At 39.0% G+C, this 19,517-nt stretch overlaps 1 protein-coding gene and 1 non-coding gene across 6 annotated transcripts in view; both read left to right on the forward strand.

Moving 5' to 3' along the window:
* The window catches only part of C14H9orf85 (chromosome 14 C9orf85 homolog), a 109,069-nt gene that overhangs the window by 40,828 nt on the left and 48,724 nt on the right, over window positions 1-19,517 (forward strand). For 2 of the 5 annotated variants that reach the window (XM_081802844.1, XM_006729504.3), the window contains 2 exons: window positions 285-398; window positions 916-2,454. The exons of 2 other annotated variants lie outside the window; for them this stretch is intronic. In XM_081802844.1, the coding sequence (XP_081658970.1) occupies window positions 285-398; window positions 916-1,060 (259 nt within the window). In that variant the 3' untranslated portion in view covers window positions 1,061-2,454. Of the gene's footprint in view, window positions 1-284; window positions 399-915; window positions 2,455-19,517 lie in introns of those variants that run through there. One more of the 5 variants, XM_031023959.2, reaches the window with a different exon arrangement.
* Window positions 8,445-8,548, forward strand: LOC115939571 (U6 spliceosomal RNA). Its single transcript, XR_004074359.1, has one exon. It is a non-coding gene; the product is annotated as a U6 spliceosomal RNA (small nuclear RNA).

The following is a 19,517-nucleotide window of genomic DNA, read 5'->3' on the forward strand; positions in this document are numbered from 1 at the left end:
AAGACGAGATGCCCATTCTTGCCACTTTGATTCAACATAGTACTGAAAGTCGTAGCCAGAGTAATTAGGCAAGAAAAAGAAATAAAAGGCATCTAAATAGAAAAGGAAGAAGTAAAACGGTCACTGTTTGCAGATGACATTTTTAAAAGCTTTGAGAAAGTAGAGAAATCTGGGGTGCCTGCCTGGCTCAGTTGGTAGAGCAGCCCTATGTTTATTTTATTTCATCAAATAAATCTTAGGCAATCAGTAAAAAATAATGCTTGATTTTTCCCCCCCACTTTTAGTGTTAAATGTTTACAAAAGTCAGTGAAGGATTCTTATCACATAATGTGTAGAGCATGTGCCTGTGAACTTGAAGTTTGTGCAAAATGTGGAAAGAAAGAAGACATTGTTATTCCGTGAGTATTTTTTTTTTTTTTTAATGTTTGGGATTTATTCTTTTAGTAATTGATATGTGGATTTTCTTTTGAGGAAACATCTGGTAGCTCTGAGAGTCTTAAGGTGCAGTATATCACACTGACTTAGACTTCTTTTTTTTCTACCTAATAGGAAAAAGTCTTAATTATTCATTACATTTTTCTATCATTATAGTAAAAATAAAACTTCATATTTTTAGGAAATTAAAATATTTATCCATGCAGTTCACATCCATCAGTCATCACAGAAGAATTTACTCATTATGCAACTACTTTTCTTGAATGGACATCATGTATTAATTTCTTTGAGCCTACTTTATTGACCACAGTATTCTAATTGGTTGGATCTTCACTGTAGTTAGTCTTCAAGGATCTTTTTCTCTATACTTATTTTACGAGACTCCTATTAATCAGGAAATATAGTATAAAGTTCTTTTCAATCTACGGATAAATAACAAAAGCCTGAGAAATAAATAGAAGTTTTTTTTTTCATTTTTAGGTTTAATAAAGAATCAGAGAAGACAGGAAATCCTGAAAGTAATCTGCGTTCCAACCATAGAAGTTGCAGAAGAAATGAAGAAGAAAGTGATGATGACTTAGATTTTGATATTGACTTAGACACAGAAGACAATCAAGTGGATTAATATATTAAAAGTCAGTTTGGGGCGCCTGGGTGGCTCAGTTGGTTAGGCGGCTGCCTTCGGCTCAGGTCATGATCCTGGAGTCCCGGGATCGAGTCCCACATCGGGCTCCCTGCTTGGCAGGGAGTCTGCTTCTCCCTTTGACCCTCCTCCCTCTCATGCTGTCTGTCTCTCATAAAAAAAAAAAAAAAAAAAAGTCAGTTTGAAAATATGAAATTCTGAATGACTTTTGACTTTTGACAGTTTTACACAAAAATACTGTGGAATCCTAATGAAAAAAATAGCAAAAACCTATAGAAAACAGGCAAAAGTCACACATGGACAATATAAATTATGCATGATACTGGATAATTATAAAACTTTCATCCAGAGTTTTCTTATAATGAATTTTTAAGTAGCATATGCTAGAATACCTGCCAAAATGAGTATTAGGGTATCATATTGCAGTTCATGGGAACTATTTAGAAAAGTATACTACCTAATATCAAACTAAACAAGATTCAGAATTATTGGTTGTGTAAGAACTATCTCGTGGAAAAATCAGTGCTAGCCTCAAAAATTGGTCCTCATTAAGTAGCTTTTTATAGATTGATCTCAAGTAAATGGCCCAAAGAACAAAGCCCCCTTACTTATAAGCTTGCTTGTTATAAAAAGCTCATTTTATTTTTAGTTTTTAATTTTTTTTTTTTTAAGATTTTATTTATTTATTTGACAGAGACAGCGAGAGAGAGAACACAGCAGGGGGAGTGGGAGAGGGAGAAGCAGGCTCCCCGCGGAGCAGAGAGCCCGATGCGGGGCTCCATTCCAGGACCCTGGGATCATGACCTGAGCTGAAGGCAGATGCTCAACGACTGAGCCACCCAGGCGCCCCAAAAGCTTGTTGTTTTATTACTGTGTTTCATTCCATTGTCTTTACTTACCACAATTCATTTCTCCTCTCTAATGTTGAGGGACATTTGAGTTATTTTAAAATTTTCCCACTACAAAGAATACTGCTGTGAGCATTGTTACATGTGTTTCTTGGTAAACATGTCTTGTTTCTTGGTGCATATTTCTTTTAGATATATATCTGGTAGTGATACAGGCCATCCAGCTATATGCATATTCATCTTCAGATTAATGTATAATGCCAAGCTGTCTTTCCAGAAGAATTGTTATCTCCTTTCCCTACAGCAATATATTAAAAGTTCCAGTGCTCTGTATCCTTTCTAACACTTGATCTTTAAATTTCTGTCAGTTTGATAAGTGTGTAATGTATGTCTTTGTCTTATTAATTTTGTAATTTATACTATATGCATATATATACATATACACACACATCTATGGATGGACACTTAGATTGCTTCCATATCTTGGCTATTGTAAGTAATGCTGCAATAAACATAGGGCTGCATATATCTTTTCGAATTAGTGTTTTTATTTTCTTTGGGTAAATACCCAGTGGTGGAATTACTGTATCATATAGTATTTCTATTTTTTAAGTTTTTGAAGAACCTCCATACTGTTTCCCACAGTGGTTGCCCCAACTGCCATTCCCATGGACAGTGACAAGGGCTCCCTTTTCTCCACATCCTCACCAGTACTTGCTGTTTTTTGTCATTTTGAGAGTAGCCATTCTGACAATTTGTGAGATGATTTCTCTTTGTGGTTTTGATTTGCATTTCCCTGATGATGAGCGATGTCCTGCATCTTTTCATGCATCTCTTGGCCATCTGTATGTCGGCTTTGGAAAAATGTCTATTCAAACCCTCTACCCCTTTTTAATCAGATTTTTTGTTTAAAAATATAAAATCAAAACATTGAGGAAAATGGACACATAAATGGAGAAAGATAAAATAAATGGAGAGAGGTACCATGTTCATGCTGGGGAAGTCTCAATATTTTAGTTTACAGTCTTACAGAAAGTTTCCCATAAATTTGGCTTACCTTTTGCATATAAACTTATTTTCTGGACAAGGTAACTTTTGTGGTTCAAGAGCCAACTAAATCATTAGTCCTAGCATAAGTTCTTTCCCATCTGAATGAATCATAACTCCGCAGATTACGTTCTCAGGAGAGAAATTTAACAAAGAGCATCACCTAGTGACATATCCTAATATCTGCATTTCTGTCTTTAGTGCTAAGAAAGATTTTGTTTTGTTTTGTTTTCTTAAGGAGACATAAATTTAATTGTTATATTTCGTTTATTTTTTTTAGGAATTATTTTGTCTAATCTAAAAATTTCTTTTCATTGGAACTCAACATGGATCTAAATCCTGCCGTGTCACTTACGAACTGTATGTCTTGGTACAAATTAATCTTTGTGTGCCTTGGTTTCCATGAGGTTGTTAGAAGGATTAAATGCATTAATATGTGAAATGCTTAGAACCCGTAAGAACACTATACTATTACTATTTGATTATATATTAATTGGTAATGAATTAAAATTAATTAGTAATGAAGACAGCAATGTAGTTGTTTGCCTACATTCTGCAAGTTATATATGTAAATATATATATATATATATATATAAATTCCATATATGTATTTAGGAAATGCAGAAGGTATATATATGGAATTCTGTTGCTTGCAGATCCATGCTATCTGGTGCCAGAGTCTTTTTTTTTTTTTTTTTTTTTAAGATTTTATTTATTTGATAGAGACAGCGAGAGAGGGAACGCAAGCAGGGGGAGTGGGAGAGGGAGAAGCAGGCTTCCCGCCGAGCAGGAAGCCCGATGCGGGGCTCGATCCCAGGACCCTGAGATCATGACCTGAGCCGAAGGCAGATGCTTAACGACTGAGCCACCCAGGCGCCCCCCAGAGTCTGTTTTTGACCTACTGTACTATAGTACCACTCTAGCACACATCAAAAGCAGTTCCAAAGGTAAATAGAGAAAACTATATTAGATGGAGTGTCCTCCATGGCATGAACTTATTTGGTGACTACAAAGGCTTGGAATAATAATGACAACAATATGATAATAGCATTCATTCAACAAATAATCACTGAGCACCTTACGTGTGCAAGGGCGCTGTACAAGATACGTGGGGTACAACAACGAACAAAACAAAGATCCTTATCCTTTCAGAGATAACTTTTTAGTGGTTGGAGACAGACAATAAGCATTGAACATAAGAAGTAAATTATATTAGAAGGTGAAAGTGCTATAGGAAAAAATAAGGAATGGTTGGGTGATTGGGAGTCTAAGGGCTTGGATAGCATAGGGATGAGGGTGTACAAATAGGTGGGAAGTGGGCTATGATTTTTTAAATGAGGTGCCCAGAGAGACATGTTGGGGAAGAATGTTCCAGGCAGAGGAACCATTGTAAGATTTTGCCACGTATGTTCAAGGAACAGCAAGGAAGGAAAGGAATGATTAAACTGGAGAGTCATAAGACATCAGAGAGGTAATGGATGGCCAGATCATGTGAAACCTGCTTTTTTTTTTTTAGATTTTATTTATTTATTTGAGAGAGAGAGAATGAGAGACAGAGAGCATGAGAGGGAGGAGGGTCAGAGGGAGAAGCAGACTCCCTGCCGAGCAGGGAGCCTGATGCGGGACTCGGTCCTGGGACTCCAGGATCATGACCTGAGCCGAAGGCAGTCGCTTAACCAACTGAGCCACCCAGGCGCCCCATGAAACCTGCTTTTAAGAGGTTTCTTCTTTATCTTTGGTTTTCAGCCATTTGACTGTGATATTCTTGTTTGTGACTTAAGGTTTTCTGAATGTTTCCGATCTGTTGGTCACTGTCCTTAAACAAGACTTGGAGAGTTGCTGGCCGTTGTTTCTTCAACAGCTGTTTTTCTCTCTTTTCTCCTCTCCTTCTAGTGCTTCACACATACCTTTAGATTTTTTTGACTATGTCCCTTGTCTTTCTCATGCTCTGCTTTCTTTTTTTCCATTTGTTTTTTCCTTTATGTGCTTCAGTTTGTGTGTGGTTTTTGATTTTTAAAAAAATTTTAAATTTTATTTTAGTTTTTTTAGAGGCAGAGAGGAGTAGGGCTTAATCTCACAACCCTGAGATCATGACCTCAGCCAAAATCAAGAGTTGGATGCTTAACTGACTGAGCCACTCAGGCGCCCCTGTTTCACTTTTTTAAAAAATAATCTCTATCCCACTGTGGGGCTTGAATTCACGACCCCAAGATCAAGAGTCACATACTCTACTGACTGAGCCAGTCAGGTGCCCCCAGTTTGTATGTTTTCTGTTGGCCTTTGTGTTCAATAATTATGTCTTCGGGGCACCTGGGTGGCTCAGTCGTTAAGTGTCTGCCTTCCGCTCAGGTCATGATCCGGGCGTCCTGGGATCAAGCCTCACATCGGGCTCCCTGCTCGGTGGTAAGCCTGCTTCTCCCTCTCCCACTCCCCCTGCTTGTGTTCCCTCTCTCACTGTCTCTCTCTGTCAAATAAATAAATAGTCTTTAAAAAAAAAATAATTATGTCTTCTAGATAAATAGGATTAAGGTGTTGAGTGTGCTTTTAAACCCAGCTAATAAATTGCTAATTTCAGATGCTGGATTTTGCAGTTCTCAAATGTCCATTTGATTCTTTTTTTATTGATTATAACTGTTGAAATATTCCATGTTACCTATCTTGTGCATCTTTTTCTCTTTTTTTCTTTGACATATTCATCACAGTTATTTTGAAGTCCTTTTTCACTTTTGTTTGCTTTTATTGATTATTTTATCTTAGTTATTGGACACTTTCTCCTGTTTTGCACATAATAATTTTTATTACATGATAGAAATTGTGGATGATACATTATAGAGAGTTCCTCTAAAAAACAAATTACTGCAGATCAACTTGATCCTATCAGAACTTGGGTTTAGGCTTTGCTGGGGTGGTCTGTTGCAGTTTCACATTTATTTCTAGAGTTCCTTATTCCTGTGTTTTACTTCTCCAGTATTGTCTTTATTCCTGGGCATGTAATCCTGGGGTCTTAACATGGGTAAGGCCAGACTCCAGCACTGCGTGACCTCTGACATCTCTGGCTGGCTCTAAGCCTCTCAGCAGCTGTTCTCTGCTAGGACTCCTTGAGTTGTGCCCTGGGCTTGTGTGGCTTTGGAGAGTAAGGAATGACCAGAGAAGCAGAAAGAGAACTAAAAATGGTTATCTTGGAAGGTAAGGGGTATGTGGATTAAGTGTTGATTGTATCCTGATACTGTTCAAAACTACGCCCTCTCCATGATAAGCTCATCGAATGTTCATCATGACTCTGTGTAGTGATAACGATCGTTATCCAGGTTAACAGATGAGAAATGAAGCTAAGTAATTTGGCGTAAACAGAAAAATATTAGGTCTAGGTTTTGAACCTATACAATCATCTGATCCCAGAACCCGTTCTGCATATTTGGGTTAGTATGCATGAGAATAGCATGTGTGTTGCTGACAGGATAACTCCACTGTTTTCCATACTATTATCCTACCAGGACTCTGCTGACAGTCCTCTGTCATGCTTTCATCTTCCGTTATTTCACACAGTTCAGAGCTTTTTTCTGAAGAACGTTGGGTCCCAGGCATCATTGGAGAGTGCTCATTGCTGATGCCCTTGAATTCAAATCACTTTTTTATACTCCCTTCCATGACTGTTGATTTCCACATTTGAGTCATAATACCTTTAATCTTTCTAAGCAGCTGATGCGGCTTTATTGTGAGGCCTACTTGCATAATGGAAAGAATATAGGTGTTTGCAAGCAGTTCTGAATATATCCAGTAGGTTGTATTGGGAAGGTACGTTGCAGTGATTATCTTTTAATACAGTAATAGTTATTAAGAGAAGAAAAAGAAAGTTCTTATATGTACTTGGTACGAATGTTTTTCTTTTATCACGTAAGATAAACAGCAGTGTTCTGAGTAACTGTTGTTCAGTTTTCAGGTGACTAAACTAAGCTCAGAGGTTAAGTAACTTGCCACAGTCAGAAAGATAATAAGTAATAAACCTGGGGCACCTGGGTGGCTTAGTCAGTTAAGTGTCTGCCTTTGGCTCAGGTCATGATCCCAGGGTCCTGGGATCGAGCCCCACGTCAGGCTCTCTACTCAGCGGGGAGTCTGCTTCTCCCTCTCCCACTGCTGTTCCACCTGCTTGTGCACTCTCTCTCTCTGTCAAATAAATAAATTAATAAACAATCTTAAGAAAAGGTAATAAACCTAAGAGTCAAACCAAGTCTATATGGCTCCAAAGCCTATATTATTTCAATCACATTTATGCAAAATTACCCATATTCCATGTTCCTACACGTTTTTTTCCCCTTAAGTGAAGTTTGTAACAACATTAACTTGAACGCACCTCTATCCCTTCCTATCTCCCTCTTTCTGGGTCTTTTCCTTCCCTTGTAACGTTAGTTGTGTACTGAATGATTGCCCTGTTCTAAAGCTACATTTTTTTTTATTATAGAAAGTTTATAGATATCCTCCATATAACTTGTGGCATAGAATTTTGTCACTCATGATGTTTTGATTTGTGTGTAATATTGAATGTTGCAAGACCATTTCCCACAGTTTTTACTGGCAACCCTTATGGAGTCATGGGAGTACGCTGGGATTACATACTCAGCTGTATATTAACGAGTCCCACAATTCCATCAATAATTATACAGATGGAAATAATTATGCATTCTCAAATCTCTTACATAAGACTTTTTAAGGAATTAAAGTACCAGACTTTCAAGAGATATTACTACATAAAATTACACATGAAGTTGCATCTTTTATTTCTATATAATCTTAAAAATGAAAAATTTTTATAATCTTAAAAATGGTTCTTTTCAAAGGAAAAATGTGCATTATCATAAAATGTACAGTTGGTACTTGTACTAATATGGAAGATTTAAGGGACACCTGGGTGGCTCAGTCGGTTAAGTGTCTGACTCTTGGTTTTTAGCTCAGGTCATGATCTCAGGGTTGTGACATTGAGCCCTGTGTTAGGCTCTGTGCTCAGTAGGGAGCCTGCTTGAGATTCTCTCTCTTCCTCTCCCTCTACCCCTCCCCCCAACCTTGTGTGGGCATGCTCTCACTCTCTCTCTCTAAAAAAAAAAGGAAGATTTAAAATATATATTGGATATAAAAATACAAATAGTACCTAAGTGTTCAGAAGTTGACTAAGTGATACAATATTTTATCAAAATTTGGCTTAGAATTTTCTGTAACCTCTAGAAATATTAATTTGAAGTATATAAATTAAATTTTGTATTAAATATTTAAATGTATATTATTAAATACTACTTAAAATTATATTTTTCATTTTTTAAAAATATATATATATTTTTTAGTTTTAAGTAATCTCTAAACCCAATGTGGGGCTTGAATTTACAACCCTGAGATCAAGAGTCACATGTTCTACCAACTAAGTCAGCCAGACACCCCAAGTTTTTTCATTGTTTTAAAGCAAATCAAATGTCTTTGAACTCGTGTTCACTTTGGCAGCATGTATACAGAAATTGGAGCGATACAGAGATTAGCATGACCCCTGCACAAGGATGACACGCAAATTTGTGAAGCGTTCCATATTTAAAAAAAAAAAGTCTTTGAACTCAACATTAGCATTAAGTTGCAAGTAACATTTTAAAAGGTATACATTGTCCATTGATGAACTTCACAGATATGATGAGCAAAAGAATGTAAACACAATGAGGTTACATATTTTATGATTCTGTTTATATCTAAGTTCAGAAATGGTCAAAACTAATTTATTGTGATAGACATCAGGATAGTGGTTACTTTTGGGGGTGTGATACTGACAAGGAAGGGGCATGAGAGAACCTTCTGGAATGCAGGAGTCACCTGATCTTGATCTAGGTGATGGTTACACTAGGGTATAGAGAGATAAAATTCAGGGGCTCCTGGGTGGCTCAGTTAAGTGTCTGACTCTGGCCCAGGTCATGATCTCAGGGTCCAGGGTTAGAGCCCCGCATCAGGCTCCCTGCTCAGTGGGGAGCCTGCTTGTCCCTCTCCCTCTGCCTCTCCTCCTGCTCCTGCTCTCTCTCTCTCTCAAATGAGTAAATAAAATCTTTAAAAAAAAAAGAAATATAAAATTCAATACTTAGGATTTGCTTAGTTTATTGTATGTAAATGTTACCTGAATTTGAAAATAATTATAACTCTAAATTAAAAGCACTTAACAGTATACTGTTGTCAAAACCATGCTTTGAAATAAAGCAACATAAATCTTTACTTCAGGAGAATAGGAGGTAGAGTGACTTGGAGGCAAAAAGGATATTTAAATCCTAACCCTGCCTCTTACTCATTGTGTGACCCTGGACCAGTTTCTTTACTTTTGCGAAGTTACCTTGTGTGTATCTTACCTATTTGTAAAATGAGGATGGTGACTTCTATAGTATAAGATTTCTGGAAGTATTAAATATAGTATCTATGAAGCTCCTGGCTGTAGTAGGTGCTCCATTCATGATGTTTATACATATTAAGTTATAAATTTTGGTTTTGAGATTTTCTTTCAAATTATCCTAAGAGGCTCTGTTGGGGTGAGAAGTAGGTAAACTGAAAATTCTTGGGTTAAGAAAAAGAAAAAAAAAGCAAATTCTATTAACATGGAATTCTATTAGATATAGATATAGATTTCTATTAAATATAGAATTCTATTAGATTCCATTCTATTAGAATAGATGTAGAATTCTATTAACATTGAAAGAGGAGAAGCACACCCCTCCAACGAAAGCATTTGTACAAGAAATGTCAGAACTGCTATTGGCTCTTTTTAGTACTTGCTAGGGGTAGACCCTTCAGTGACAACATAGACAAATGTGAGTGCAATAAACAACCTTTAGAAACAGTATTTCTGACAATAACAACTTTACAAACTGCCTTTCATTCCTTTGTTAAAACTGAGTAATGGCACAATGCTAACTGTAATTAATACCACACACAGAGAAACTCAGAAACTTCAATAAATCCAGTGATCAAAAAAATTTCTATTTTAAAATTACATAACAAATTAAGAAGAGAAAGATAATTAGAAAAGCATATTCCATGACACTGAACTTTTATTTAAATTATAAATTTGCATGTTTACATTACAAATACAAGTTTTTGTGTAATTGACTATGACCTTATTTATTCCACTTTTTATTTTTATTTTAATCTAGTCACAAATTTATTTGTGGAACATATTTTCTTTAATCTGTCAAAGAGTTTTTTCCTTGAGAAATCATGGTAACGTGGGGAACAATGACCTAAATGACCAATATAGGAAATGAATTGGCCCTGAGGAAATGCCAGGACCAGGTGAGGTTAGGAAAGATGGTCTCCTAAAGGATGAAAGTGACGTCCCTTAGCAGAGGATATTACAGCATGTCCGCAAAGTCAGGAAATACAAGATAAACTGGCCTTTACACATGTTGTTTACACTTTCACATAGTATACTCCGTCTGTGTTCTAGTGAAGCACTCTAAAGCAAGAGGTCCAATTGTTATTCTGGAAAAAAAAATATAATTAACACACCACAGAGTGTCCAGAACATCTGGTAACACAGGAAGAATAGTATATTTATTATGCGTCACCCAAAAGCATACTGAACATACTATTTGGAAACACAACTGAACAGTTATACACTGTTTAAAAAGAAGTTTCTCCTATGTTTCTGCCTTTGCAACACTTGGGGCTGCCAGCTGAACAAGGCAGGTGCACTGCTGGTGGACGGTGACAAGACGACTTACTGAGACAAGTGTTTCTTATAAATAACTTGGAAACGCTTCTGGAACCCATTTCTTGGCAATGAAAACTGTATGTTTCAGATCCTCTTAAGTGATTTGATTTATACATGGGAAGTCCTCAATCGGCAGTTCCAGAAATACTTAATACTGCTCTGCCCCTGTTGGTAAAGTTCCGAGGATGTCCTACAGAAACTGAAAATCCCAGAGGAAAGAAGCTCCTTGGGGGGGCGGGGGGTGGTGTGTGTGTGCTGTCTCTGCATGGTCACGATCATTTAATACAGGGGTTTGCGCTGTGGAACTGTTGGAACACATTGGTTACAACTGAAATGGCCCCTGGGAGATAGACTGGAGACAAAACAGGAATCCACAAAACAGCTCCCTTATTGGTTTGGACAGGCATCCAACCAGTCAACTTTTCTGTATTTTTCCAGTCATACGACCTTCCTCTTTTCCTGTGAGCCACTTGTCATGTGCATTTTGCCCACACATGGGACAAGCCTGTAGTCCGAAAGTCCATCGTGTTCTTTCCAGCTGTAAACCGACTACAGAGCGGACTACACACACCATGGAATTGAACTTGAAGTAGTATTTTTGCTCTTTTTGTTCAATGCTGCATTGAGTAGCAAAAAGATTTTGAGGGAGTTTCAACTCTGGGGCCGCTGACCCCACCATTATGCATGAAGCTCATGAATCCACAGGTACACTTAGCACTGTCAGTAGACTGAATAATAACATGTCTTCCATATCTATCTACTATTTTTATATGTAGTGAATGTGATTAGTTAATGCAAATTCACAGTATTCTTCAAAGTATGTATTTCCTTGGTTTATACCAAAGGTTCAATTAGAATATATAAGGCTGCCACTGTTTTTGACTGTTAAAAAGGAATTCTTGGCCTGGGAATGGTTGGGAACCACTGATAAAACGATCAGCCTCATTGTGCTGTAAATTCTGTAAAATTCTATGAAAGTTTTTTCTACAACGTAGTGATAATTTTGTCTCTGTACTTTTTAAATGCTTTTCTGAGGTATAATTTACATACCATAAAATTCACCCATTTTAAGTGTAAGATTTATGATTTGGTAAATTTACAGCATTGTGCAATTATCACCACAATCCAGTTTTAGTACATTGCCATCACCTCGAAAAGATCTGTCATGGCCAGTTTTAGTCATTCCCCAATCCCGCCCCCAGCCTCAGGCAACTAATCTCCTTTCTGTGTCTATAAAGTTGTCTGTTATGAACCTTCCACAGAAGTGAAATCATAAAATAGGTAGTCGTTAAGTCTGGCTTCTTTTATTTAACATAACATTTTTGACATATATCCATGTTGTAACATGTATTAGGAGTTCATCATTCTCTCTCTTTTTTTTTGCTGAATAGCACCCCATTGTATGGACATAAGAATTTTGTTTACTCATTCAATTCTACTTTATAGCTATTATGAATAATTGTGTTGTGAACATTTGTGTGTATTCACGTGAACAAATGTTTTCATTTTTCTTGGGTATACACATACCTAGGAAAGAGCTTTCTGGATCATATGATAAATTTATATTTAGTTTTTGAGAAACTACCTGGGTTACATTAGAATCACCTGTGATGTGTATTTAAAATACTGATCTTCTAGCCCCTTAGACAAAGCTCTCCTGCCATGTTGAGATAGTTCATGGAGCCAGGAAGGTGGCCCAACATGGCTCAGCAGGCCAACGTCCAAGCTTTGGGTGCACTGTGTCATTGCAGTATGTTTAGCACATCTGGGAGGATGGGCTCACCCCTCTCGACAGCCTGGTACTACAGATCCTTAGGCACAGAGCTGTCTGAACCTCAGGTGTGGCAGGGACGAGCCAGCCATATTTGGAAACATTCTTTAGTAAGGGGCAAATATGGGTGAGATTTAGGAGCCATAGGGAAACACAGCGAGACGGATTAATCTTGTGCTCTGAGAGAGGTGTTGGAGAGACAAACTACTGGCCAAGAGGTCTCCTGACTCCTGACCAGGTGACTTGTGACCATATGGCCCATCTGGGTTGAAGCAGCTCAGCCTTTAGAGGGCGGTTGAAGGAGGGGAGGAGTGAGAGGACAAATGCATTGTTTCCCGAGCAGAGGTCAGAGTTCAAGCTGACTCTGTTTCCCGTCCCTGCTGGCTTCTCAAGTCCTGGTTCTGTAATATGTGATCTGCTCACTTCCTCGGAATGCCTAAGTTCTTGCAAATAGGTTTGTGGGAAAGAGTTACTCTCACCCACCCCTTAAACATCTTGTTTTGTTTTCTGTGGGAGGGAAGTAGCCTGTCTTTTCACGTAACTTCAGATGATGTGACATTCAGAGATACCCAATTATACCGCTATCAGATGAGAGGAAAAGTGACTGTGAGGCTCCATTCTGATTATAGCTTTGTCCCTAACTGGCTCTACAACTCCAGCAAATTACTTCACATGCCCAGCCTGATGTTTCTTCTTGTGTGAAATGACAGTGTCGGTCTGCATTATTGGTTCTCATCAATGTGGTCCCAGGACCAGTGGCATCAGCTTCACCTGGGAACTTGTTAGAGATGCGAATTTTGGGGCACCACCCAGAAACACTAAAATACACTCGGGGTGGGGTCCAGCAATCTGTGTTTGAACAAGCCCTCCAGGGGATGATGATGTTCAGCAAAAACTGTTCTAGATTGGTAGTTCTCAGCCCTGGCTGCAAATTAAAATCGCCAAGACAGCTTTTATAACTGAACAGTCCTGGGCTCTCACCTTCAAAGATTCTGATTTAAATGATTTCTAGGGGGGCCCGGACGTTGTTATGTGGTTTTAATGGACATCTAGATGCTGTTGGAGGTCTTTTACAACTAAAAGTCACTTTGTAAATCTAAACGCGCACATCCAGACCTATAGCCTTCTTAGGCCACTAGGTGTTGCTATCATAGAGAAAGAAAGGCATTTTCAAAACTGCCGCTGGATATGCATAGAGGAGGAAAGTGTATCTCTTAATTTCTGGTAAGAGGTTATTCTGTGATTTATATCTGAGTACAATTTGTTAAATATTTATTTGCAGTTTGTTCAGTCTTATTCAAAGGAATGAAATGCCCATCAGTGATAGAATGAATAAATACATTGTGGTGTATACATACAATAGAATATTCCTCAACGGTGAAAGTAAATAATCTAGTGATACACACAGCGATACTGCTGAATCTCACAGTGGTGAGCAAAAAATAAACTGGACACAAAATAGAAATACTGTATGATTCCATTTAAATGAAAAAAAAAAAAAGCAGGCAAAATTAATCTGTGTTGATAGAGGTCAGAATAGTGGATACCCTTGGAGGTAGGACTAAAAGTGAACAGCAGGGAACCTTTTAGAGTGCTGGAAATGTTTTACTTTTTGATCTGGTGAGAGTTATGTGCATATATGCACATATATGTATATTGAGCTATACTCTTAAGATTGCACTTTATGTCTATTATTCCTCAATAATAAAGACTTACAAAAATTGAAATGTAATCTTCAAGGGGAATAATTGTCATACTAGCCCAGTATCACTCAGTAATCTATTATTTTATTTTGCCACTTGTGGTCATGAGAGGTGAACATAGCACTTTGATTTCATGTTGATACTAAGTTAACATGTGTGTATCAATATATATGGCCCCAGGGTGAGAAGGTAATGACATGCTCTCTATATTTAAACCCTTCTTTGTTTTGACTCTTTGTATGTGTCCAGGCACACGTTCTGCAGCAATACACTTGGGTGATTGATTTTCTTATGGCAACCCTCTGCTCTCTCTTCCTTACTCTTCAAATTCTGTAATACAATGTAATAAAATTGCTACTTCTTTATTATCTGCAGAAAAAGCCCTCTACACCTCTCCTGTCACTGATAGGAGGTCAGATCCTTCCTAACAAATCAAAGTGAGGTAAAAAGAATCAGTCTGTAGCAGAGGAAAACAAATCCTTGCAAACTGTACTAAGCCATTGACGGTCAAAACAAGGCATACTGGGAGGGCATTCAGGAAAGAAAAATGTGTTGGGGAAATGAAAATCAGAGTCACTTAGCAGAATGCACAAAAACCCATTGGAAAGGAAGCCTTAACATAATAGATGGGAAATTACCATCCGTTACTCAGCTATTACTTTAAAGCCACAAGCTGGGTGATTTGATTTCATCTAATCAAAAGCAGGGGCTGGGCTGCCTGACGCCTACCTATGAAATCATTGAAGGAGAGCTGAAATCTTTGTTCAGCTGGGAGTATATTAAATGCTGTCAGAGTTTCACCTGATCCAGTCATTTTGTGATGCTGTGCTCTGTTCCCCTGTGTACCAATCACTCTGGAATTGGGTACGATACATAAGGGCATATTTTTCCTTAACATAGTTGTTTTTTTTAATCATGCTTTGTAACTTGGTTTATGGACGTGTTATGGCATCCCTATGAACATTGAGGTACTTTCATTCATTCAGTCATGCCAAACTGTCCCAGGTGCTATGGGAGGATCCATGGAAGGATAAGGCAGTCTCTGCCCCAAGAGGTTTACAATCTACGTGGAGGGACCAAACATAAACACACACAAGTTAATTTTTTAAAACCATAGTACATCTTCCATTTGTCCCTCTAGATTCACTCTCCATCCTGCTGCACCCTGTTTTGTGACCCGGGAGGCTGACTGTAGGGGTTACATCCATGGGTGTCCTTGCCTTTTGCTTCCAATTGGAGTCGTGTAATGGGAATCCCTGAAAGAGGAGTCCAGATTATTCCCCCGGCTTCCTTCCTGTGGGGTCACCATGGGCAGACTGAGGATACGTAGAGATGGTCCGATGATTCTGTACATACAGACCTTTCTTCTAGTTCCAGAAGGACATCCTTAATGCTCCTTCAAGTCTAGAGGTGGTAATGATGTCATGCTCCTTCTAGCCTTAGGCTACTGTACCATGCTTTGTGGATTCCCTATACCCTACTCAGTTCCTTGTAAATAGTCTCTTCTTATTTAATTTACTTATTTTAAGATTTTATTTATTTATTTGAGACAGAGAGGAGAGAGAGCAATGGAGGGGTGAGGCAGAGGGAGAGGGAGAAGCAGGCTCCCCGCTGAGCAGGGAGCCTGACATGGGGTTTGATCCCAGAGATCTGGGATCATGACCTGAGCCAAAGGCAGACACCCAACCAACGGAGCCACCCAAGTGCCCCCTGAATAGTCTCTTTTTAAAACACTCCTTAAACTAGTCAATTTTATTTATTTATTTATTTATTTTTAAGTAAATTCAACACCCAGTGTGGGGCTCAAACTCACAACCCCGAGATCAAGTCACATGCTCAATGGACTGAGCCAGCCAGGCACCCCTAAACTATCCAATATTAGCATGTCATCTTTTTCTTTCTGGGATCTTGACTGACATAAAAATTGCTATCACAAGTGGCCCCAGAAAATAGACATTTAGAATGGGATTCTGAGGTTGGGTTGCCCATCTATTTGAAAAGCATAGACTTATTTGCCAGTGGAAAATGGGACACATAATCCCTGGTATATAGCAGCATTATGATTATTCAGATTATCCCCATGTGGGCAGGAGGAGGACAGATCAAGTAGTTGTGGCATTTAGTCATTATGGTGGTAATAATGATTATGTAGATCATGGAGCCACCTGGCTTCCTTTAACGGTCCCAGAGTGTGTACAAAGGATAAAGGAGAAATGAAACTGTGAGTTTCCAACTTAAGTGGATAATCAGAAAGCCTGGGCGGAAGCTTTTGCAGGAAAAGAGCACATCTCCTATAGTCACAGAGCAGATGACACTGTGGGTACCATCATAGAAAAAGTCAAGCGAAAACTCTCCCTTCAAGATAGTAAGCCAAAAGCAATTCCCTGTCCCGGGAGGAATTCTAGAGGTCGGTGCCACCATCAAACACTTGAAAGCTGCAGCGGTACGATTCTGTCACATCCCCATTCCAGTTGCTTCTTTGGCTAGTACGAAAGTCAGATGGGTTACGGAGATGATTATATATTATGGCAAAATTAAACAGATGGTAATGCCAATCATAACTATGGCCTCGCTGCGGTATCGTTACTAAAACAAATCAGTATAGCCTTATGTATCCATTTATAGCTATTGACCTGGCAAATGCTTTTTTTCCATCCTCATCATTAATAACAATGTGAAGCATTTTGAAGCTGTTTGCCTTTGCCAGGCAGGGCAACAATATACCTTTACTGATTTGCCTCTAGGCCTTGTGAACTCTCCTGCAGTCTGTTGTAATAGAGCCCAAAGGGACTTCGATCATCTTGATAGTCTACATAGCCTCAGTCTGATCCACTGGAATGATGACATGATGCTAATTGGAACTGGGGAACAGGAAGTAGCAAGTACCCTACATGCTTTAGTAAGTCACATTTATGCCAGAAGTTAGGCGAGAAAGTCTATGAGAGTTCAGGGCCCTGCCTCATGTGTGATGTTTTGATGAGTGCAATAGTCTGAGGCATGGCTCTTTTTTTAAATTTTTTTTAAAGATTTTATTTATTCATTTGAGACACAGAGATACAGAGAGAGAGAGAGCATGAGCAGTGGGAGAGGCAGAGGGAGAGGGAGAGGAAGAAGCAGACTCTCCGCTGAGTCAGGAGCCCGACGCGGGGCTCGATCCCAGGACCCTGGGATCATGACCTGAGCCGAAGGCAGACGGTTAACCATCTGAGCCACCCAGGCACCCCTGAGGCATGGCTCTTTAAAGTGAGACACAAGTTGCTTCATTGCCTTCACCACTACAGAAGGCACAATGTACGTTGAGTCTCTGGATTTTGGCAGCAACGTATGCCACACTTGAGCATGATGTTCCAACCTGTTTACCTAGTATGCTGTGAAGCTGATAGTTTTGAGTAGGATCCAGAGCAAGAAATCGTTCTGAAGCAGGTGCGGGCTGAGGTGCCAGTTGCCTGCCACTTGAGCCTTATGGCCCAGCAGACCCAATGATACCCAACATATCTGTAACCAAGAGAATATATTCTAGAACCTCTAGCAATCCCCAGTAGGAAACTCACGACCTGCTGGCAATTATTACCGTTTGAGAGCAGCTCTGGCTTGCTCCTGTGGCGTGGTAGAGCCTGAAAGCCTTACCATGGACCGTCATATATGTGTATGACCCAACTACCCAATGTGGATGGGAGCCTCCACTAACCATAAAACAATGTGTGTGTAGCAGCCTTCCATTATAAATGGAAATAAGATCTATGCAGTCAGTCCCACGCAGATCCAGGGGTCAAGAGAACTGCCAAGCGGATGACTCAAGCCTCCCCCATTGCCTGGTCCTCTGTTTCACTGCCCTTCCTCACTGCATATACATGGCTGCAGGGGAAGATTTTGATGACCACTTGATGAAGGAGTATGGGCCTCGTATACTGTGGGATCTTCTAATATGCTCGCGTCTGTAGCCTCTGGCATACAGCTTCATTTGAGGGTGGCCCTAAAAGGTCGTGGAGAAGGGAAATCCTCCCAGTGGCAGAACTTTGAATGGTACATCTGGTTGTCACTTTGTGTGAAAGAAGAGACTGTTCGGATCTCAGGTGATTCACAAACAGTAGTAAACAGACTGTCCAGCTTATTAGGGACTTGGGGAAAACAATATAGGAAAACTGGTATCATGAATGACTGGCAATGAAGGAGAAGTATGTTAAGGGATGTTTCAGAGCAGACACAGAGTGTATATTACAGAGGATGCTCTTAATAGATGAGTTGACAAGATAACCTGTCCTGTGGATACCAGTTGATTTCTTTCTTCAGTCACTCTGATGCTTTCTCAGTGAGCCTACCTACATACAGAGGGGCCAGAGTGGCAGGGACAGAACTAGGTGTAAACTGAACAGGATGGACTTGCCCTTATTTGGCCGCCATTGCCGCTAAGAGCCCCACCTGCCCACAGCAAAAGCCAACACTGAGCTTCTGATATGGACATTTGTATAAAACAAGGAAAAAAATAATTAAAACAACATGAGCATAGGGTGATATATGGAAGTATTGAATTACTATATTGTACACCTGAAGCTAGTATAATACTGTATGTTAACTAACTGGAATTAAAATAAAAACTTCAAAAAAATTTAAAAAGTAAACATGAGGAACTAAAAAAAAAAACCCACCACAATAGTAAGTAAGTAATTCAATGGCTTAGCCTTCTCTCATTTTCTCTTTCCCTTCTATTGTTCAGACCAGGGCTTAGAGGGAATCACAGCTTAGAGGGTTCAGTATTTAGCTTCAGAAGTCCAAAAGGTGACACTCGGGACTCAGGAGTCTCAGGCTTAGGATTTCTATTAAAAAAAAAAAAATCAGGGCATAGAGCTAATATGAGCACTAATTCAGCTATGTCTATTCACTTGCCTTTGTGTTCTAAATGTCTGACCCATAAACTTTTTAAATAATATATTTATTAAACATCCACTAGAATGACTAAAATTAAAAAGACTAACTGTACCCAGGATTGGCAACAATGAGGAGCTACTAGGATAGCTCATGCATGTTGGTGGGAATGTAAACGGGACAACCACTTTGGAAAAACTTTGGCAATTTCTTGGAAAGGTGAACGTGTACTCTATGGCTCAGTCTTTTCATTCCTGGTCTTTACCCAAGAGAAATGAAAGTATATGTGCACACAAAGTTGTTCATGGTGACTTTATTTAGAGAGCCTAACACTGGGAAAAAACCCAAATGTCCATCAACAGGTGTAAAGATAAACTGTAGTATTCCCATGCAATTGAATACTACTCAGCATTAAAAAGGAATGAACTATTGATTCATGTGATGATATAGATGAATCTCAAAATGAAAGGAGTGACATAAAAAA

Source organism: Leptonychotes weddellii, chromosome 14, assembly GCF_054177405.1.
Source record: "Leptonychotes weddellii isolate Sample4059 chromosome 14, ASM5417740v2, whole genome shotgun sequence".
NCBI classification, from domain to species: domain Eukaryota; kingdom Metazoa; phylum Chordata; class Mammalia; order Carnivora; family Phocidae; genus Leptonychotes; species Leptonychotes weddellii.